A 24,045-nucleotide genomic window follows, 5' to 3' on the forward strand; every position below is an offset into this window, starting at 1 on the left:
ACATTGAAACTCCTTACATCCCACCGCCCGACCACCTGTCCTCTTGACCCCATCCCCTCTCCCCTCCTACAATCTATATCCAATGACATTCTCCCTTTTCTCTCCTCTCTAATCAACACCTCCCTCTCTTCCGGCACCATGCCCTCTTCCCTGAAGAGGGCCAGAGTCACTCCCCTGCTCAAAAAACCTACTCTTGACTCCTCTGCCCTGAACAACTACCGGCCTGTCTCTCTTCTTTCCTTTCTCATTAAAACTCTGGAACGGGCGCTCTGCTCCCAACCGTCCACTTATCTTCTCCAGAACAATCTCCATGACTTGAAGTCTGGCTTCAAGAGTGGCCACTCCACTGAGACCGCCTTGCTCGCAGTCACTGAGGCACTCCACTCTGCTAAAGCCAAATCCCTCTCCTTTGTTCTCATTTTCCTCGACCTGTCGGCCGCCTTCGATACAGTCAACCATGAGATTCTGCTCTCATCGCTGTCTGGGATGGGTGTCACAGGGTCTGCACTCGCTTGGTTTTCCTCCTACCTCTCTGGTCGCTCATACCAGGTGACCAGTCTCTGACCCTCACCCCCTACAAACTGGAGTCCCGCAGGGCTCAGTTCTTGGGCCTCTCCTCTTCTCGCTATACACCATGTCTCTTGGTTCTGTTATCTCTTCCCATTGCTTTTCTTATCATTCTTACGCTGATGACACCCAACTCTTTATTTCCTTCCCCCCCGACACCCAAGTCACCACACAGATCTCTGCCTGCTTGGCTGATATCTCTGCGTGGATGACTTCCCACCACCTGAAGCTCAACCTTGCCAAAACTGAGCTTCTCTACATCCCTGCTAAGTCCTCTCCGTCAATCAACCTCTCACTGACTGTTGAGGACTTTGTAGTTTCCTCCTCCCGTACGGCAAAGAATCTTGCGGTGACTCTTGATAACTGCCTCACCCTGGCTCCACAAGTATCCTCCACTGCCAGAACCTGCAGGTTCTTTCTGTATAATATACGCCGTATCCGTCATCTCCTGATGGGAAAAGACTCGTCATTCCCTAGGCACACTAGCCGGTCTCACAGCGTGTGCCATCAAACCCCTCCAGCTGGTCCAGAATGCTGCAGCCCGCCTGATCACCAGTCAGCCCAGGTCGGCTCATGTCACCCCGCTTCTCATTGGCCTCCACTGGCTTCTTATTGCTGCACGCATTTGATTCAAGGCCCTAGTGTTGGCATTTCAGGCTGCTAAGGGGACTGCCCCACCTTACATACAATCCTTGATCACTCCCTACTCCCCAGCTAGACCACACCGGTCTGCCAGCTCTGGTTGCCTTATGGTTCCCTCTCTAGGTGCACCTGGCGGTCGAGCCGCACGTTCACACCTGTTTTCCGTTCTGGTTCCTCAGTGGTGGAATGACTTGCCTACCACTGTCAGGACAGCAGAATCCCTCCCCCTATTTCGACGCAGACTCAAAACACACCTTTTCAAACTCTACCTTAGTCGTCCCTCCTGATTTCCCCTGGCCCCCCCCCTTTCTGATATCCCTCTCCTCCTTGTCTACCCTAAAAAAAAAATAATAATAATAAATGGCACTTATGATGACGACTATATGTTTAGAACAGCATTCCATGTGTATTTTCCTTGTTATGGATGTGATGCTTTGACTTGTGGTAGAACCTATGCACTTGTAAGTCACTTTGGATGAAAAGCGTCTGACAAAAATGAAAAAATGTAAATGTAAGTGTACTTTCTTCTTTAAATAAAAAAAAAACACTGCCTCTGAAAGCTGTTCTAAAGACTGTCTCTGCCAATGGACAACATTCAATAAAACTGAAATAATGAATGAAGAAAGTGAACTATCCCTGTTCGAGGGAGAGGGAGAGAAGCCTGATGTTATAACGTGGCACACATTTTGTGTGTGAAAATATTTCAGTGCCAAATTGACTGAAGACTGTTAAACAAACTAAATGAAAACTGATAATCCATTGATAAAAATGTTGTAAAAATACTGGTGCTATTTTAACAGACAAAACTGGGCAAAGACAGAGGGATCAACATGGCAGCTGGTGGGGTGACCGCTCATCATGGTGGGTTTTTTCATTCTGTGCAAAGAATATTTTTTTAAGCAAATAAAGATATTTTTTTAAATAAAAATAAATATTGGTAAATTACTTGAATGCTACACTGAACAGAGACCTATACAATTTGATATTGCCAGAATGCCATTTTGTAAACTGATTTGTTTCTCTCTGTCAGGAGAGGTAGACCGTCTCTCAGAGCTGAGGATTGTGCTGCTGGGAGGGAGATGGAGTGGGAAGAGTTCAGCAGGAAACACCATCCTGGGCAGAGAGGAGTTTAAGTCTGGAATAAGAACTGCACAGTGTGTGAAGAGACAGGGTGAAGTAGCTGGGAGACAGGTCACTGTGGTCGACACACCAGGCTGGTCGACTTATTCTGTGAAGGACACTGCAGAGCTGGATAAACAGGAGATTGTGCGCAGTGTGTCTCTGTGTCCCCCAGGACCCTGTGCTCTCTTCCTGGTCATTAATGTGAGCTCAGCATTCAGAGAGAAACACAGGATATCAGTGGTGGAACACCTGGAGCTTCTCAGTGAGAGAGTCTGGAGACACACTATAGTGCTGTTCACCTGGGGAGACTGGCTGGGAAACAAAACCATTGAACAGCACATTGAGACTGAAGGGAGGGTCCTCCAAGAGCTCATAGAGAAATGTGGGAACAGGTATCATGTTCTCAACAATGAGAACAGGGCTGATGGGACTCAGGTCACAGAGCTGCTGGAGAAGATAGAGGAGATGATGGCAGAGAATGGAGGCTCTTACTATGAAATGGATAGAATTCTTTTACAGGAGGTGGAAGAGAAGAGGAGGGCAGTGGAAGATGCAGTGAAACAGTGGATGATGAAGGTTCAGAAAAAGAGAAAGACCCTCCGAGCACTTTTTCAGGGTTAGTTTTTTTTCATTGAGTGAAATCATTTTTAGATGAATTACAGTGGCAAGTTGAGATTATTCCTGATCATGTTCAATCAATTATCATTCAAATGCAGTTTTTCATTTTTCTCCCAGTTGGCAATGCCAATTTCATTCATAATCCAGTCCCATCACTGGGACCCTTTTTGTAGATTACACAGACTGGAGAGAAACACACATCCTCTTTGAAGTGTGTGCTGCTAGCTGCCATCTTCTTTCCCCTGTACAGTGGTTGAGTAGAAGGAGTTCATTTTATGTGGGCGTTTAGGGTGCAGATGCTCAGTTGACCAGAGATGGTTGTGAGTGCTTGATGAAACACGGAAACTCCTGCTGACTGAACTCTCCCTGCTGCTGCCTGTTACACACTGCCCTGTGGAGCTGCCAGCCACAGCCTGTGCTGCACACTCAGGGTTTGATTACAGACTGTGGGGAGCATCCACACACTGAACAGTGTCTTATCAGGCTGAGCCAGTCAGCAGCCCTGTAACACACAGGCAATAAAATACATGAGAATATTTGTCTTGGAGTTAAAATTGTGATTATTCAAAATTCTTAATATTTTCATCTAAATATTAAATTATTATTTTCGCATTTCACACTGAATAATGTGTTGAACTGGAAAAGTTGATGTGAGCAAAAGTCTCATCCAGAATTTTTCTTAAATTTACTCACATCCCACTTGTCTTATATCCTGTGTGATGAAAGTATTTTTTTTATTAGTACTCACCATTCCAAACTTATAGAGAGCCGCTCCTCTCAGAGCTGAATGTCTGTTAACGCTGATGATGAGGAGTAAATTGTTTTCTTTCTCTCTGACAGGAAAGGAACACCGTCTCTCAGAGCTGAGGATTGTGCTGCTGGGGGGGAGATGGAGTGGGAAGAGTTCAGCAGGAAACACCATCCTGGGCAGAGAGGAGTTTGAGTCTGGAATAAGAACTGTACAGTGTGTGGAGAGACAGGGTGAAGTAGCTGGGAGACAGGTCACTGTGGTCGACACACCAGGCTGGTGGCATTATGATGTGAAGGACACTGCAGAGCTGGATAAACAGGAGATTGTGCGCAGTGTGTCTCTGTGTCCCCCGGGACCCTGTGCTCTCTTCCTGGTCATTAATGTGAGCTCAGCATTCAGAGATACAGAGAGGAGATCAGTGGTGGAACACCTGGAGCTTCTCAGTGAGAGAGTCTGGAGACACACTTTAGTGCTGTTCACCAGGGGAGACTGGCTGGGAGACACAACCATTGAGCAGCACATTGAGACTGAAGGGAGGGTCCTCCAAGAGCTCACAGAGAAATGTGGGAACAGGTATCATGTTCTCAACAATGAGAACAGGGCTGATGGGACTCAGGTCACAGAGCTGCTGGAGAAGATAGAGGAGATGATGGCAGAGCATGGAGGCTCTCACTATGAAATAGATAGAATGCTCTTACAGGAGGTGGAAGAGAAGAGGAGGGCAGTGGAAGAACGAATGAAACTGAGGACGATGAAGCTTCAGAAACAGAGAAAGACCCTCAGAGCACTTTTTAAGGGTTAGTATTTGCCATTGATTGAAATCATTTTTAGATGAATTACACTAGAAAATTAAAATGAATCATGATTATGTTTTATCAGTTTATCTTCAAATGCATTATATCAATGAAAAGTATTTATCCAGAGACAAAAGCATTGCAGAGTCAGTGTTTGATAGCAGATGGTAGGTGCATCTGCACACTGGATCAGCATCTTAGCAGGATGAACCACTCAGCAGTGCCATAACAAAGGTCATTACATTTTAAGTCATCTTCTTGGTGACATAAAAATAATTGTATTAATATTTGAAATTCTGAAAATATTTTCAGCAAAATATTAAAATACTTGTTATCCAAAATTACTGGTTGCAATAATATATGGAAAATAATGAGACTTTATGTTGGGATGAACTGAAATGTCATGTGCAACTCTGCCCCCACCAAAATAAACACATCCCACCTGTCTTATATTGTGACTGATGAATGTCGTTTCATTTTTAATACTCACGACTCACGACTTACAGCGGGCAGCTCATCTCAGAGTTTAATGTCTGTTAACACTCCTGATGAAGAGTAAATTGTTATTTTTCTCTCTGACAGGAGAGGAACACCATCTCTCAGAGCTGAGGATTGTGCTGCTGGGGGGGCGATGGAGTGGGAAGAGTTCAGCAGGAAACACCATCCTGGGCAGAGAGGAGTTTGAGTCTGGAGTAAGAACTGCACACTGTGTGGAGAGACAGGGTGAAGTAGCTGGGAGACAGGTCACTGTGGTCGACACACCAGGCTGGTGGATTGATAATTCTGTGAAGGACACTGCAGAGCTGGATAAACAGGAGATTTTGCGCAGTGTGTCTCTGTGTCCCCCGGGACCCTGTGCTCTCTTCCTGGTCATTGATGTGAGCTCAGCATTCAGAGAGGAACACAGGAGATCAGTGGTGGAACACCTGGAGCTTCTCAGTGAGGGAGTCTGGAGACACACTTTAGTGCTGTTCACCAGTGGAGACTGGCTGAGAGACACAATCATTGAGCAGCACATTGAGACTGAAGGGAGGGTCCTCCAAGAGCTCATAGAGAAATGTGGGAACAGGTATCATGTTCTCAACAATAAGAACAGGGCTGATGGGACTCAGGTCACAGAGCTGCTGGAGAAGATAGAGGAGATGGTAGCCAGGAACAGAGGTCTTTCCTTTATTGGGAAGAGTGACGAGAAAGAAAATTATATGAGAAAGGAAATTAATGAACAGAAGAGCTTTGAGGAGGAATGGAGCAGAAGAGAGGAGGAGCTGTTTGTGAGACTGTCTCAGATTGTGGTTGACCCAGAGAAAGAGGGATCCACACTGCCCTTCATGAAGCGGAGAAACAGCTGTGGAATGCTTCCTCCTTTTAGTGAGTATTAATCTTCTGACAGACAGAATTTCTCAGTTATCTGATTAATTTCAAGTCTATTAAAAAACACCTCTCTGCACATTGTAGTCTTTACACCCTCTTAAATAGCAATTAATGCAGGGTACAAGTTAATACTGTGATTTTATATGCAGTTTGTTTTTGTTTACATCTCCCATATTTAGTGTGCAGTCTAAGTAATTTCACAGTGACATTTTCTTTATTGTTTTCTCTCTGTACTCTGAAATAAAACAGAAAAGACTTGCAACTTTAATTTGAAAGTTTTTACATCCATATTTGGTGAACTGTGTAGGAATTACAGTACAGCCCTTGTTATACATATCCCCCCAAGTTAGGGGAACAAATGTATTTGGACAATTGGCTGCTCAGAAGTTTCTTGGACACCTGTGTGGTTTCATCATTAGCTCATGCATAACAGACCCAGAGGACAAATGCAATGAAGATCAACCTATACTAGAGTGATGAAAAGAGAAGTTTTGAAAAAAAGAGAACCGTTCATGATCCTATTTCAGTTTGTGTTAATTTGTCCAATTACTTTTCGTCCCCTAAAATTGTGGAGACTACGTATAAAAAGGGCTGTAATTCCTACACAGTTCACCCAATGTGGTTGCAAAAACCCTCAAAGCTGAAAGTCTCTGTACTTTGTACCACATAGATATTGTTTTATTTCAACTGTTTGCAGGAGTACAGAGCGAAAACCCCCCAAAATTTGCAGGCTGCGCTGTATGAACACGAAACTAAAGTACTACTTTAAAAACATAGGATTTAATGACCATCTGGACAAACATATGAACATCAAACAGATTTCTAATTTGGATCAGTTTTTCATGAGTGAAAATGAAGTTCATTTAAGAAACTGATCCATGCACCAGAGAATGACAGAACAATGATTCGCATAATGATCTGAAATCATTATGTGAATCAAAATACATTGAAAATGTATGATCCTGAAAATAGTAAACATGTCACTCAAAATAATAAACATGGAACAGAATATAATGCAAATTCATTTAAGAGTAACAGTGCTTGTTTGCGGTGTTGTGTTACAGTGAGTGGAGGGACTCCAGCCCCCTCAGAAGCAGGCAGCTCTGTGTGGGATTATCAATCTGCTCATCAACTTTCCAGTGAGAAGGTGTCACAGTGGCTGAAAAGGAGCAAACCAGAGAGTTCAGCATCATCTGGATACGGAACAATGAGTTCTGGAGTGAGTGAAGCAGAGATGTCTGGCAAAGAGACACAGGTATAGGACAGTGCAAGTGACGCTCCGGACTAAACACTTATTTACCCTGCCCCCATGTGGTAGGTTGTGTAACTACTTAATGTTTTTCTCTCAAAACCTGCCAAATTGTATATCTGTCAGCCCTTAATATTTTAACATTTATTTTTATTGTTAGAAATTCACATTTTCATACTTTTGACTACAGAGATTTGTTTTTGATCAGTTGAAACTGAAAGGCCTATTTACAGTCATTTGCTAATTTGTAATCCATTTTGAAAAAATGTAAAATGTTCTATGATTATGTCAGTTCTATCCGAGCGATGCTGATGGCGATGGGTATGTGAAAATACAATTGAAAACTGTATCTCTAGTTAGAATTTGAAAGCTGTGTCATGTGATGGTATATGGAGATGTAGCATCTTTGTATATTTGTGTGTCTGGTTAAAAGTATAACAGCGCTGGGTTGCAGGTTTGAACCTCGGCTATGCTTACTTCCTGATATTTCCTTCTCTTGCTTTAAGGGGGGAATCCCCAAAATACGAGGTTGAAATATGGAGACCACGTGGGGTTCAGCTCCAAATTCTTAAAAGGGAAGGGATTATATTGCCTAGCATCCTGGTTTTTCCTTCCTCCTGCCAAGGTCATAGAATGCATGCTTTGAAACGGAAGTGGCAATATATTCTTTTCAGTTCAGAACGTTCAGGAATAATTCATGAGCGCATGTTGAGGAATGGGAGGGGGGGATAAATACTGAGAATTTAACTTTGTGGAACACTTTCACCTTCATGGGTTGTTTTTGTTTGTTTGTGTTTTAACCCTTTCAGTCCCAAGAGTCCCGCATGGCACTCAAGCGTAACTACCGTAAAATCCCACGAGTGCCATAAAGTATACCTTATACCTTTTCAACCAATCAAAAAAGTTTTTATTGTTTAGAACCCCTCTTAAAACCCTCCTAAATTTTCTCAACTTTCTTAACTTTCTCAAACAAAGCCAAAGCCCCATGGTATTTGGGTAGAGCCACTTTATATTGGGCTTGGGACTGAAAGGGTTAAGTGAGGTTTAATAAATCCTCACTAGCGTTTCATTGGCTGGTGTGTTTTCTACCACAAAAAAACAAAATCACTTATTATTAAATTAACAAAAAATGTATGTATTATTCATGAACATTCCAAAGTCATCTGATTGGAAAAAAAAGTTAAGGTAACGTGTTAAAGTGGAATCGAACCCAGCCCTGTTCTTGCTGGATTCCTGCAGCACAGGTTCTTCCCTGTGGCTTACTTTGCACACACAGGCTACAGGATGAGAGACACTCCTCTCTGCTCTTTCCTTCAGCTGCAGTGCTCCTGGTGTGCAGGTGGTGTAATTCAAGAAACATTTATAATTTGTATATAATAGCTATAATAATAAGTGAATATTGTACATATCTATGTGCGATGTGCTTTAAGTATTATTATTCAGTAATAAATCAGTTCAGCAAGTATTAGTTTCAGTAACAATGAACTGAACAGCGCTCGATAAGCATTTATTTATTTATTTTTTTACATTCAAACACACATTCACACCGATGGCGATTCATTCACCCATTCATACACACACTCACACACCGACGGCGATTGGCCGCCACGCAAGGCGCCGACCAGCGCGTCAGGAGCAGTTGGGGGTGTCTTGCTCAGGGACACTTCGACACAGCTCGGGCGTCGATAATCATTTAGTATTCACAGGAACCTAACCCCTATGATGAAATTCCTTATAGACACTGCCCCCTGGTGGATGAAAAGGATTTAACTTTGTCAGATACTTTAGCCTTCATGGTCTTCGTCACTGAATCCAGTGAATAATTTCAGAATCATTACAGAAGCTTACTGAACTTCATGTTAAGAATGAATTGATCAAAATCTGAAATATGTCTGATTAGACAACTTAAATGTGACAGGATATTTCTGTTTATACATCGAACTTGATAAGTCCTACAGCTTTTCAGACAATATGCCAAGCAACTTATCTTACTCTGTGCATTTCATCTTGATTTGTTCAGATTTGATGATAAACTTTAGCTTTAAATACAATTATTTGTGTCGTATCTGTTCATCACATTAGAAGTTTGAAGCATGGGCTGTCGGGTGCGGTGTCTTCCTGCCTTTTTGCCTAATGGGTTCACAATAAAAACTTCAACAATTTACTCAGATGAGTGTTAAAGTGTGGAGCAGCCTGGTACTGATTCTGCATTGGACTATCACAGCAGGTCTGTGAAGGTAATAAAGGTAAACATTCCCTTTTACAGGAAGGAAAGACCTTGACACATGAATGTGTTTAACATAGGCCTATTTATACTTTTCTTATAGTTACTTTATACAGGACAGTGGTTAGCTCTCATTATATAACCCCCACAGACTTTGGAACATGGCACATATTTACAACAAAAAAGCAAGAATATTGATGAATATTTTAATCTATTTATGGATAATTGTAAGTATCACACTATACAATATAATTATTCACTTTATAAGTACACAATTTAAACATTGCTGTTGTTATGAATTTGAGAAATGTGCATTGTCTTGTGACATAACGACCAGGTGAGCTGTTGGGCATTCACCTGAAAAGAGCTGTGCTGACCAGTGGCCGGGTTGGGTGGGTTGTTTCGGCTTTAAGTTCACCTCAAATGTTGGATGATTTTCAGTGCTCTTGTATATTGTGTTCTTGTGTAACATACTAGTTGCATAGATTATTGTGTTCTCCTTTTCTGTGCAAAGAGGTTACAATGGCATACTGCTGGGCTGGCTGGCCTTACTTCATTCATATTTTTGTTTCTCATTTTGCCCACGAGCCTACAAATGGATGAATGTCTTCAAATGCATTTTGATTCACGCTAATGACCTTTTTTTATATCTTCCTGCCTTACAGTTGTGTTCAATTAAATAGCAGTGCGTTAAAAAAGTGAATAAAGTGCAAATATTTTTTAATAGCTTTTAGTTACATATTTCAAATATAGTGGAGACATTACACATTCAATTCCAAATCAAAGCATTAAACATTTTTTATCAAGTCTTTGTTATTCCTTTACAGGAAGCAAATAAAAGGAATATTAATCTGTTCAAAACAATGGCTGTGTGGACATTTTTCTCTTCAAACTCAAACACTTACTGTATAAACTGAAGAAAGATTTAACTTTACTTTAAATTACTGAACTAATATTTAGTTCCATAACCATTGTTTTTGATAACTGCTGCGCATCTGCGTTGCATCGAGTCAACCAACTTCTGGCACCTAGAAACAGGAATTTCAGCCCAGGATGAACAAACTACATTCCACAGTTCCTGTGAATTTTTGGGTTTTGCTTTAGAAACTGCATTTTCAATGTCACCCCACAAGTTTTAGGTCGGGGGCTTGAGCTGGCCACTCCATTACCTCAATCCTTTTTGTCTGGAACCATGATGTTGCTCGCTTACTTGTGTGTTTGGCGTCGGCTTATGGCAACATAATCTCTTCAAGTATTTTGATGTATTCAAACGGATCCATTACCCCTGGTATACGATAAATAGGCCCAACACTGTCGTATGAAAAACATCCCCATACCATGATTTTTGCGCCACCATGCTTCACTGTCTTCACAGTGTACTGTGTCTTGAATTCAGTACCCAGGGGTCGTCTGATGTGCTGTCGACGGCCACTAGACCCGAAAACAACTCTCATCAGTCCACAGAATGTTACGCCATTTCTCTTTGAGCCAATCGATGTGTTCCTTGGCAGAATTTTTACCAATTCTGCACATGCCGTTTTTTCAACAATGGTGCTTTACAGGGGCTTCTTGCTGATAGCTTAGATTTGATCAAAAATGTCTTCTGACTGTAACAGGACTTATAGGTAATTGTTGTTTTTTTTTTTTTTGATTATATAAAAATATTTAATATTTTTTACCCACAAAATCAGTTGACACACATGTGCATACAGTATATTGTCATAGTATCATAGCATTGCATCATAGTATCATAGGTACTTCATATGGATATTGTTCCATCACTCAGTAGCCCAACTCCGCCATGTCACATGCTTTTAGACATCAGCCAGAGATTGGACGCAAGATGATGATGTCACAAGCAAGACCGGGACCGACTGGTTGTGCATTTGATCCACACTGTGGTTCAACTACAGCCCCAGAGAAACCAACATACATTTGTATAGGGTCATAAACAAATAATCTTCATTTACAGGCATAAAAAATACAGTAATGAATTATTTACATAAATTGAAACAGAAAAATAAGGAGGCTCAACAGTAAACAAGGAGATTAAAAACAGATGCTTTTTTCTCTTTACGTGTCCTTGACATACATCATGAGTAAAGCTTCCATCAGTGCTTCATTAAAAACTCTCACACTGCTTTGCTTGCAAACACATCACGTACATTACTTGGATAAAAAAAAGACCATTTGGATGCAATACAACACACACTATACCTGTCAAATATGTACTAAAATAATACACATTTATTATACATACCGTCCAGTACACACATTAAGATTCAGAAATGTCCCTCAGAGAAGAATACAAAATGAAAACAATCAGGGTGAAAGTCCTTGATGATGTGTTGTCTTAGGGGTGCTGGAGGGGGGGGAGAGGGTGGAATTTGAATAAACATTCTGGGCCTACACTGGTGTAAGGCGGAAATTATTATCTGGCATTATCACTCAGGGCTAGTCAGCTTGCTGGCTTCCTCTGGTATTGTGGAATATGTGGCTGTAAAGTAATTTAACCCAGGAGCATGCGCCATTAACCCCCACTATCTCCGCACCCATACGGGCAGGAGCCTGTGGGGGAAGACTCAAGCCTCCAGCCGTGAAACTCGTTACGACGGGGCAACATTCTTTACGGCACAGAGAGGTTGGGAGGAAATACTTCCTGCTAGGCCCTGACCTTCTCCTGAACCTCCCTTTATTACTCTCTCCCTCTTTACTCAGTCACTAAATGATGTGTACAGCACTGGATGTTTCATGACAAAGTCAGTTTAGATAATATTCATGTTTGGTATTATTCTGATTGTTTCAGTGCGAATGGTGCAATGGTTTTATTTCTGCAACAGCAAACCCTGGACATCATAACCAACCAGGAGCCAGGGAAAAACTGTGTGGAGCTCTGCCCCAGTGAAAGCCATGTGCCTCAACCCCCCTGCGTTTCCTGGGGAGGCGTGGCTCCAAATTACAGATGGGTGACCCATTTTTAGGGTTAACATCAAAGGCCAGATTTTGGATTTAAGGACAGTAAACTGAGCAATCTGGGAGAATGCAATCAGCCTCCCGTGCACACAGTGCACGTAATTTCTATGTACAGGGTGTCTGTAGCCAGACTCCCGTATATAGCTTTTATTACCAGGTATGACTTTTAAGACTCCGTAATTTGGTTTCCTTCTAATGTTTTTATATTGTATTTGGAACTAGTATGTAATTACGTGTATGTAACCTGCCTGGTAAAATAAAATTGTTAAAACTTGATCTGTTTGGTTTTCCTTACTGACACTTAATGTTACACAGGGAATGAGTGGTTTACCCCCTTGAACTGATCTAGGGAGGATGATTATTTCCACTTACTGTATCACGGCGTATAGCACCCGTCGACCTATGTTGGTAAATCCCTCGCCTCCGCATGGTAGTTCATTCATGTCGAGCACAGCCGTAGCTATGTTGGTCTGCTTGGGTCCCTAGGCTGTAAACAGATATACCCGAGAGTAGCTATTCCTGCGACCTCTGTAATGACTACAGATAGCTAGTCAGTTCGTGAGACGTGCACATAACGCGCGATGTGACATGCGGTGGTACCAGCAGAGGATTGTTCAGCGAGTTCTTCTCAGTACAGGATTCTAATAGCGATCAAGTCAAAATTATAAATAAGACATCCACTAAATGTGGATAAAAAATCTAAATTATTATTCTAAAATGGGGTCAGATAAACGAAGGTGAATATATTGGCCCTATTGTGGAGATTCTTGGTCAGCCCGGACCTGTAAAGAGCGGAAGGCAGAGTGGTACTCCTGTCTTTGTATCATGGTTTATTTATTGGCTGATCTAGACTCTCCGCATAGCGGCCACAAATTTTTAACCCTATTAGTATTCTTTCAGCAACACCAGAAGGACGAGCATGCTGATACCTTCAGCCCTCGCTAAATTCCGTCGTTGGGTTAGCGTGGGGTTTTACACTGGTTCTGAAGGTAAACAGATGTTTCCAGGGAGCCTTGGGGATCTCCGACAGACAGTTTAGTGACCTCGCGCACGAACAGGTGACATGGAGCACCAACGCGGGCGACCTCTGGTGAAATACCTGAAGTTTTAAAAGAGAGCTCAAATGTGGAGATGGGGTAGGGGGGGAGGTTGGGGCTAATGGAGATCACAGTTGCCCTGGGCGACCGCCGGCACAGCCCCCAGAGAGTCCATGGAGAGAGAATGTTTTAATAAATGAGTTACTTTGGCTTACATAGCCTTCCTGTGCATACGTGCCTCTGTGACTGATTGTGTGTATGCATGTATTTGTGCGTGTGCTGTATGTGTGTGTGTGCGTGTGTCTGTCTGACTTACAGGTAATTGTTGATCATCTTTGATCTTTCTGGAACTGATGAATGGCTGCCATTCTGACTATTCTTCGATCCGTTTTAACAGTAGTTGCTGTATTGACTTCTTTATATGTCTTTATACGTTTTCCCCTCTCCAATCAACTTTTTAATCAAATTACCTTTTTCCTCCAAAAAATGTTTGGAAAGGCCCACTTTACTTAGCAATTCAGAAGGAAATATATTTTATAACAATGTGTGAAACATTTGCTTCCCTTCTTCCTTAATAAAGGACAATTAATGACACCTGTTTTTCACAGAAAGAATGAATTCTCTAATTTAACTCCACACTGCTATTATTTTCAACAGGCCCCTTTCAATGAATGAGTCAATTACTCAGAACAAGCAGCATGCATGTCATGACAGTTGGGTCTGTTGTTTTTCTATTACACTACAAGTAAATTATTTGCCATGCAGAAATAACACTACTACTAATAACAGTGGTTCATCAGGTTACTGATGTTGTACTGCAATTATTTGAACAAAACTCTATTCCCTCCGCTCACTTGAACAGATGGCATTGTAAGCCAGTCATAAGTAACATTTGGTCTCATGCGCTGGTCAGCTTGCTGACTTCCCCCTCCTGGAGCATACATTGTTAGCCCCCACCGTTGGCACACATGCCTGTGGGGGAGAGCTAGAGAAGAATTCTTAGAGGCGCCTTCTTGGGCCCTGGGGGCCCCCCTTTTCTCACATTCCTGACAGGTTTGAGTACAGAATACTGGAGATGGTATAAAGATGATAATCCCAGGTCAGAATATAGTAATGTTTGGTGTTATTCTGATTGGTTCAGTGCAACTGGTGTAATGGTCTAACAGTCTACCTTTGATATCATAACCATTCAGGAGCCGAGGGGAAACTGGGCAAAAGCTGTCTCTGTAGAAGCCATGTGTTTTAGCCCCCTGCCTGGTGGGCCTGGCTGTAAATTATAGATGGGTGACTCACTTTTAGGGTCAAGAATTAAGGCCTGGATTTCAGAGATAAGGAGAAGAAACCAAACAGTCTGGGGTGTCTCCTTTCCTTTCATTCACCCAAATCAAGTTTATTCAAAAGGTATATTACCATGAGAGGCACAAATACATATTTACAGCATAATGCAGTTATCATGAAAACTCCCAACTACAGCATTCATAGATATGAAGGGGGCGGCCTGTAGCATAGTGGTTAAGGTCAGGAAGGGCTGCCATTTGTGAGGGGCCTGAGAGCTGGGGTTTCAATGTTGTTTAGACTACCTGTTGGGGAGTTAAGATGTATGAGTGGTCCAAGGCCAGTTGGGTCATGGGAAAAGAATCCTCCCAAACATTGGTGACCTCCCTGTGACCCCATACCTGGTCACTTCCAAGGGGGAAGACTCCGAACAATGCCACAGTGCCCTCATTTGGGCACTGGTGTCATTACACCAGTGACTGCTCTCCTAGATTAAATCTTCAAAACTGCTATTAAGATAGTAAATAGACCCGGTAACACCTTGAAAACATTGCCCATGTGATCCTTGTATTATTGCAGTAAGTCGTATGTAATGGTAACAGGAATTGCATGTAAAATGGATAATCAGGAGGGAAGTTTCATGATAACTGCAACATAATAAAACAGAAGGGTAATCTGTTTGGTATGGATGTGATCTGGTAAAATCAAGGAATCGGATGAGATACATTTCATACCATCCATCCATCCATCCATTATCTGAACCCGCTTATCCTGAACAGGGTCGCTGGAGCCTATCCCCGCATACATTGGCCGAAAAGCAGGAAGACACCCTGGACAGGTTGCCAGTCCATCGCAGGGCACACACACCATTCACTGACACACTCACACACTCACACACTCACACCTATGGGCAATTCAGACTCTCCAATCAGCCTAACCTGCATGTCTTTGGACTGTGGGAGGAAACCGGAGTACCCGGAGGAAACCCACGCAGACATGGGGAGAACATGCAAACTCCGCACAGAGAGGCCCCGGCCGACAGGGATTCGAACCCAGGACCTCCTTGCTGTGAGGTGGCAGTGCTACCCACTGCACCATCCGTGCCGCCTTCATTTCATACCAAATGGAGTTTAATAAACCATAGTTTCAGTAACTCAAGGGAAAACCTACACGTCCTCTCTTGGTAATCATCTCATTTTCCCTACTAAACAACCCCCAAGGGTGGGGGTCTAAATTCCAGATTTGCCCACCCCTCCAGGTTGATTTATGGCACTGCTGCCTGGTTTCAAACGTATGATTTGGCATAAAAGCAAGGGAGACAGACCAATCGGGGAAGATCGTATTCGACTTCCCACACAGCATATTGTACGTGTATGTAAGTATCAGGAAGATCATATTCGACTTCCCACACAACATGTCTTGTGTATGTATGTATGTATGTGTAGCAGTGGAAGATCGTATTCGACTTTCCACATGGCATATTCTATACTCTGTGTTTGTGTGTAGTCCAAGCAGGCTAGGTATGATTATTTACTCTATCTCTATTCTTAATTTGTGTATTTTGTAATTGATTGTGATATTCTAAAGCTAATAACCTACCTGTCTGCGAATAAACTATTTTGTTTGTAACTTGCGTGATCTCCATGACTCTAATTCATCTTGTACCTTTTCAGCCTAAATTACAACTGAATACTCAGGGGGAAATGGTGGCTAAAGACCAACCGATCGGCGGCTTGGTACATCTGTGGTAGTTCGTAGCTGTGAGGCCAGCAAGTTTCTGGCAATTAAAGGGTCGGTGACCCACACGGTTTGACGCGAAGGGAACCCCTGGGCGTTACGGCGCTGGTTCCTGTCAAATTATCTCTAAGGAGCCCAGTTAATGCTACGCCGACCTGGGCTCGCAACTATCATGACTGTGTTGCATGTATTGTGTTGACTGGACCCTCAGCCTCTGAGTTCTACACCGAACTGAGATATTCAGCAATAATGTTAATCGCGAGAACATATATTGAGTAATGGTGGCGCAGGTACGAGTCGAGTGTAATCACTCCCGAGGTTCGCGTAAATTTCAAACCCAAATTTCTAAATTATATATCTTAAATGGAGTCAGATAAACGAGTGGAACGAGAGTAACCACTAAGCTTTCAATACGGCTCCGTTTACGAACGGAGAATATTTTACTGATCTGTTTCAGGCCAGTTGTAAGCGGGATATGGGGCAGGTCAATCCATATCCGACCCGTGGCAACAGACCCCGTATATTCCTAAACATAATTGTGCTCTGTCCGTATGCGGAGGATGATAATTAAAATCTTTAATTCAACAGCCAGGAAAGAACACGTCGTCCCTTCACCTCCAGCTATTCCCTCATAGGTCTAGCTGTGCAGGTTCTACAATGCCATCTCCAGTATTCCTGTGCTCAAACCCTGTAAGGGATGTGAGAGAAGGGGGGCTCCAGGAATCCTTCTCGAGCCACAGGCATGTTTGCCAAAAGGTGGAGGATAACAATGCATGCTCTGGGAGGGGGAAGTCAGCAAGCTGACACCAAATGTTACTTATGGCTTACAGATTCCCCCCTTGGCCCCGTGGGACAAACAACACAGTTCCAAGGGGTCACTGTGAAAGTCCATGTTTAATCAAATATTCAGACAGAAAGGCGATGAGCAAAATACCTTTGAGGAGAAGAGAGGCAGAGCTGATGGAGCAGATGTTGCCATTATGGAAGGTGAGAGACAGCTTTAATTTTCTTCCACCTTCCTGTGAGTTTTATTCTTCTTCTTTTGACTGAGATGCACTTACAGTTCAGCTTCAGTCACTGGAAGTCCATGAATGACAGACCTCTATGCACATTTAAAAACATTTTACAACCTTATAAACAGTTCATAATGCAGTAGACAGGTTAATACATAGCTTTTGACTGTTGTTTTGACGGATTGTACCTTTAAACATGAATGAGAAACATCCATTCATCACAGGCAGTGATGCACATAATGACCTTAAATCATGTGAATCTGAGTGTAACAGAGCTTGTTGGTGGTGTTTTGATACAGTGAGCAGAGGGACTTCAGCCCCCTCCAGTAACAAGGTGTCACAGTGGCTGAAAAGGAGCAAACCAGAGAGTTCAGCATCATCTGGATACGGAACAATGAGTTCTGGAGTGAGTGAAGTGGAGAAGGCTAACGGGGTGACACTGGAACAGGACAGTGTAGGTGACTCTCCAGACTAAACACTGATCTACTCTGCCCCCATCTAGTGGCTGTTGTAAATGTTTAATCATCTGTTATTTTCCAAAGTTTTAATACTGTAGGTTTTCATTCCAACACAAACAAAGCACACCTCATTCAACAGCAAGAGATGTCGTTCATTGCTAATTAGTAGAATTGTGCCAAACTGGGGTTGGAATGAAAAAATAAAGGACAGTTGATATCCAGGAATAGGCTTGTGTAGCCCTGATATAAATCAAGGAGTTTTGTCAGCCCCCTAGAATTTCAGCATACTTTTTTGTGGAAAAGGAAATAGGAAGAAAACATAAGAGCTTTGAGGAGGAGTGGAGCAGAAGAGAGGCAGAGCTGATAGAGCGGATGTTGAAGGTTGTGGTTGAGCCAGAGGGATCCACACTGCCTTTATGGAAGAAGAGAGACAGCTTTCATTTTCTTCCACCTTCCTGTGAGTTTTATTCTTCTTTTGACTGATTCTCAGCACTTACAGTTCAGCTTAAAGTCCATGAATGACAAACCTTTAAGCACATTTTAAAACATTTCACACCCTTATAAACAGTTAATAATGCATTAGACAGGTTAATACTTAGCTTTTATATACAGCATATTTTGCTCATCCATGAACACCAGACTAAAGTACTATTTTAAAAACAACGGATTTAATAACCGTCTGAAAAACATTTGATCATCAGTTTTTCAGACGGTTATTATTAAATTATTTTTGTGTTAAAACATTGTTACAATCCCTTTCTATCATTGGAAAATGCTCACTGTCATGTTGACTCACCCTCTACCTGTGTTTATAGTCCTTACATTTGGGTTTGAAAACATATAGTTGACGGACCAACACTGTACCAAAACATTGTGCAGTTGTTCAATAATACAAGCTCATTGGTTGAAAATTGGTTCTAATTGCAACAGCCAATGGTATGGGGGGTTGAGGGGGTCTCTTGAGAGTTAGAAATTATGTCTTGTTGCCTTGTTGCCTTTTAAACATGAATGAGAAACATCCATTCATCACAGGCAGTGATGCACATTATGACTTTAAATCATGTGAATCAAAAAGACCTAACAATATTTATGTAGTATTTGCAAAAAATAGCAAAAATATGCCACAATATAATACAATTGAATTTGAGTGTAACAGCGTTTGTTGGTGTTGTTGTGTTACAGTGAGCGGGGGAAATCCAGCCCCCTCTGAAGCAGGCAGTGGGATTATCAATCTGCTCATCAACTTTCCAGTAACAAGGTGTCTCAGTGGCTGAAAAGGAGCAAACCAGTGAGTTCAGCATCATCTGGATACGGAACAATGAGTTCTGTAGTGAGTGAAGAAGAGATATCAGTATACGAAAGTGCTGGTGACACTTCAGACGAAACACTGTTCTCCTCGGTCCCCATGTGGTAGATTGTGGAACTACTTCCATATCTTTTTTTTATAAAACCAGCCCCCCACTATTTTAACAAACAGTTCATCTTCATTGTTTTTGCTAAAAAGACTTTTCTCTTCTGCCGAGAGATTTGTGTTTGTGATCAAGTGTAGCTGAAAGGCCAAAATGTGCAAAAACAAAAACAAAATACAATGGAAAAATGTTTGTGTAGTTATAACTTATGGTGTGATGTGATGGTCTCCATTATGGAAATTATAAAACATCTCTGTATCTCTGGGTCTGGCTCAGTGGGTAATGGCACTGGGTTGCAGGTTTGAACCTCGGCTATGCCCATGTCATCAGCTCACTGACAGGGAGTCTGCTATGGAAGGACACAGTTGGTCTTGCTGGGTTCCTCTGGTTACTGCAGCACAGGTTCTTCCCTGTGGCTCACTTTGCACACACAGGCTACAGGATGAGAGACACTCCTCTCTGCTCTTTCCTTCAGCTGCAGTGCTCCTGGTGTGCAGGTGGTGTAATTCAAGAAACATTTAGAAAATACTTTGTATATAATATCTTACTCACCATTTTACCTTGTATGCAAAAGTTGAGTGGCCATCTCTGTATGTATGCAGGTATACCCACTGGTTGAGTTTAATCTACAAAACTCTCCTTGGACTGGTTCCCACTTACTTGTGTACGTACCTCTCTAGATGCCAAGGCTAATATAGCTTGCGTTCTCAAGAGACTTAGCAGTTGTTTGTTCCCTGTGTTCGTACTGATCTGGGCAAAATAGCTTTTAAATATGCCCCAGACAGGAATATTTAAAACTAAATTAGAATTGATTTGTTATGGTGAATTTGTTTCTGTTCTAAAAAACATAGACTATAGCAATATTGGAAACGGTCTTTGTGTCTCAACCTTATTTGTTCATTTTATTTTTAAATGAGACTTTACCTGTGTAAATAAAGGTCAATAAATATATAAATAAAATCTTATTTGTCCATTTTACTTATAGTACAGTCACAAGCACTTTATTAGGTATTTATTAGACTTATTTTTTATACTTCTACTGCTGTAGCCTATTCACTTAGAGTTATGATGTGTTGTGTTCCGAGATGCTCTCCTGCATACCACTGTTGTAACGTATTTGCATGAGTGTATATCTGGTTGGTATCCAGGTGCAGTCTAATTACTAAACCAATTATCTGTTATTGGTAGGCGGGCTCTACTCTATTTAAGACACATTGTCCCCCTGCTTTGTGCTTGAGTGTTACATTGTGTTTCAGACACCGAGCCAGGTAGAGATAGCCTGCAAGGCTGGTTTTTCTTACTTTTTTAAAGGCCTGTTACCCTGTATTTGGGTAACCGTATCAGTTCTTCAGTATTTTCTTCCACTTATTAAGTCAGTATTGACTTGTACCAGGTTTTCAGTAGCATGTTAGTTGGTGTTTCGCCAGGGACTTTTCTGTCATTTCTCCTCTAATGGTTCCCCGAGACTATATTAGTGGTTATCACACGTTCTGTGGGTAACTTCAAGATTCCCTTTTTGGTCGCGTTTTGTCCTCAGTCCCTGCTCCCTTACAGGTGAGCTGTTGTGCATTCACCTGAATCGTTGTAAAAGTGCTGTGCTGCCAGTATCCATGGTAAAGGTAGAGTGGATTGTGCTCCCTGTTCGATAGGGTAGTACACACTGCTGCATTCACTGTAGTAGCAGATCCATCCAGCGCCAAACCTAAGAAATATTTACTTTAAAAACCAGGTCACACCTTTTTCAGATCAAATTTGTAAAAATTACAAACCATATAAGAATAACAGTATTATATTGTGCAATATTTTATCATGTTCTTCAGCACTGGACTACACCAGAGGAAGCAGAGCTCTACGATGGTTAGGAAACTGGCCATGTAAGGTTGGAAGTTCATATAATGTGGGATCCTGCAATTATACCCATTAGCAAGGGGCTAAGCTCAGATTAGTTCAGTATATATACAGCTGTATGGACAGAGAGCAGGTTAAATATGAGCTGGATAAGGGTGTATGCTATTTAATAAATAATACTGCATTATAATAAACTGCCCAACTCACTTCACCAACCTGGCCACACCCACTCCTGAGTGAGATGTTTCAACCCAGAACAGAACCCAGAACAGACTGTCATAAGGACAGGCATAATCCTTGTGTAAAGGTAACTTTATACATAAAGAATTCTCAATTGTTTATGTTAGAAAACTTTAAAAGAACAAAAATTCTAAAATATTTGGCAGTTCTCGATCCCGCACTCACCCTGACATACACACACACACACACACACATACACACACTTACTTACGCCTATTTCTGGGACATAGGTCATCAGCAAGGGTTCTCCAAGCATCCTGGGCCAACCTCTCCAGCTGTCACCAGGTGTGTCCCATCTTCTTGGCATCAGTCTCAGCGCCAGGTGCTTCGTGGTCAGCCTCTCTTTCTTCTCCCTTGGGGCATCCACCTGAGAGATTGTCTTGTGATGCTCATGGATGGTTTACAGAGTGTATAACCAATCCATCTCCAACGCCGTTGGAGAATCTCTTTCTCTGCTGGCTGTTGTTGTGTTCGTTGCCATAAGTCTTTATTGCTAATGCTGTTAGGCCAGTGAATCTGGAGGATTCGTCGCGGGCAGGTGTTTAAGAAAACTTGCAGTTTATTGGTTGTGGTGACAGTGGTCCTCCAGGTCTCAGCGCCATTGATTAGGACTGACTTCACATTGGTGTTAAAGATCCTGATCTTGGTTACGATGGAAAGGTCTCTTGAGCTCCAGATGTTTTTTAGTTGGAGAAAGGCTTGTCTGGCCTTGCCAATCCTGGCTCTCAGCATTGACTTAATGACCTTGCTCTTCCCTCTGTGGATGTTAAGCTCAAGCCGAGTAGAGTTGTCTGCGATGATGCTGGTCTTTTCCTGCATCTGCTGCTGGCTGTGGGAGAGAAGGGCCAGGTCATCCGCAAGGTCATGGTCTTCTAACTACGTCCATAATGTCCATTGTATGATCCGGTCTATTGTCAGCAGGAACAAAAATGGTGACAACAGACAGCCCTGTCTCACTCCAGTTGTTACCTGGAAGGCGTCGGTGGGTTGACCGCCGTGTATCACTCTGCAGGTCATCCCCTCATAGGCGTTCCTGATGATGTTTCTGTACTTCTCTGGCACTCCGTAGTGTCTGAGCAGTGTCCAGAGGGTCTCTCTATCCACGCTGTTGAAAGCCTTTTCATAGTCGCTGAAGTGAATGAATAGAGGTGAATTCCACTCCAATGAATGCTCCAATGTTATGCGCAGTGTTGCAATCTGGTCTGTGCATGATCTGTCCTTGCGGAAGCCCGCCTGTTGGTCTCGGAGCTGTGGGTCGACAGTGCCCTTCATCCTGTCCAGTATAATCCTGTTGGGATGGACAGTAGTGTGATCCCTCTGTAGTTTGCACATTGGCTCATATCGCCTTTCTTTGGTAGTTTGATGAGGTAGCACTCCTTCCATTCTGATGGGATGTGTTGTTCTTCCCATATCTTCGTAAACCCCATTTGAACCGCCCACGACTCAATGATGGACTACTCGCCTATATCCATAATTTATCAAAACACACCGCACAAACAGACTGAAAATTTACTCTCAGAGCATTCAGAAGACGCTTCTAAAGCTAACGAGGCTGGTCGGTAGCCTCTCTCTTCTTCCTTTAGCTCAGGACAATGAAACAAAAGCACACTCTCCATCCCTCAATTGCTTATTACACCCTAAAGGATATTATAAACTTATTTCTTTAATAATAATTCTTTAATAATTTCAGTCATCCGAATCTGGAAAACTTTGCATGAAAAAATTCTACAATCTTTTAGCTTTCAGGACAGTGCCCAAGATCACAGAATAAATCATTCAGAAAAAATGTGAATAAATAAGTAATCTGTGCTTACTTTGCAGTCACTTCAGTTATATCCAGTACATGCATCTTGAAAGGTTATTTTGACCACATGAACGTTTTCATAATCCAAAATGCTTCCGTTTGTATTCAAGCGAAATATGTTTTCTTTGATAGCCGCTATTTTCCATTGACTGAGATGCGTGTCCACGTAAAAATGAGAGCTAAATATGTGAATATGGGAGGTGCTCTGTTTACATACAGGAGCCAGTTGCTAGGCAAGACTCTTGCCTGTCTGAGCAGCTAGATTTTGGTTTAAGTTTAATTTATTCCTCTAAATAACATTGTTACAGTAATTTTCGGCAGTTCTGTTCCTGAAGTGCATTGAAATGTCTCTCATAGCTTGTGTGATGGTGCCCTCGAGTGTAACTGAAAATGTCTATTGGAACTACAGAACTGCAGTACAGAAGTACTGTTTGTCAACGTCAACTTTCTTTTTTTATATACTAGCACAACGGTACTTAATCTAAAACTGTATTCTGTATTATATAAAATGTATTATGTGTATATGTACATATATAGTAAAAATGTATGACATAAGAAATAACAGTAGGCTACTCAACTGTTTTATGCAAATAAAAGAACGGCCAAAAAATGTGGCTCCAATAAAGTTTTGAGCAGTTTGATTCAAGATGAAATTGTTTTTCCTTCATTCATGATTAACATGTTGTGACAAACAAATTGGACATCAGACAGAATGGCTCTCAGCCAAAGTTGTGCTGCACCTGAGACAGACAGGTGGACCTTGTTTACAACATTATCTAAAATATACCATTTGGATAGATTTTGGATAAGTAAAAGTGCCTCATCTTGGAAAAACACTTGCAGAATGTCACTGCTTTTAGATAGCTACACAATTTTCTTTCTAGTGGTGGATAACATATTGGGGATGAAATGT

The 24,045-nt window shown here is 42.0% G+C and overlaps 1 protein-coding gene across 1 annotated transcript in view; it reads left to right on the plus strand.

Annotated features, from left to right (window-relative positions):
- The window catches only part of LOC133114086 (uncharacterized), a 49,653-nt gene that overhangs the window by 16,652 nt on the left and 8,956 nt on the right, over positions 1-24,045 (plus strand). Inside the window, exons 4-6 of the mRNA XM_061223280.1 lie at positions 2,240-2,947; positions 3,790-4,497; positions 5,080-5,786. Coding sequence (XP_061079264.1) covers positions 2,240-2,947; positions 3,790-4,497; positions 5,080-5,786 — 2,123 coding nt within the window. The remainder of the gene's footprint in view (positions 1-2,239; positions 2,948-3,789; positions 4,498-5,079; positions 5,787-24,045) is intronic.

This window comes from Conger conger, chromosome 16, assembly GCF_963514075.1.
Source record: "Conger conger chromosome 16, fConCon1.1, whole genome shotgun sequence".
Classification (NCBI taxonomy): Eukaryota; Metazoa; Chordata; class Actinopteri; order Anguilliformes; family Congridae; genus Conger; species Conger conger.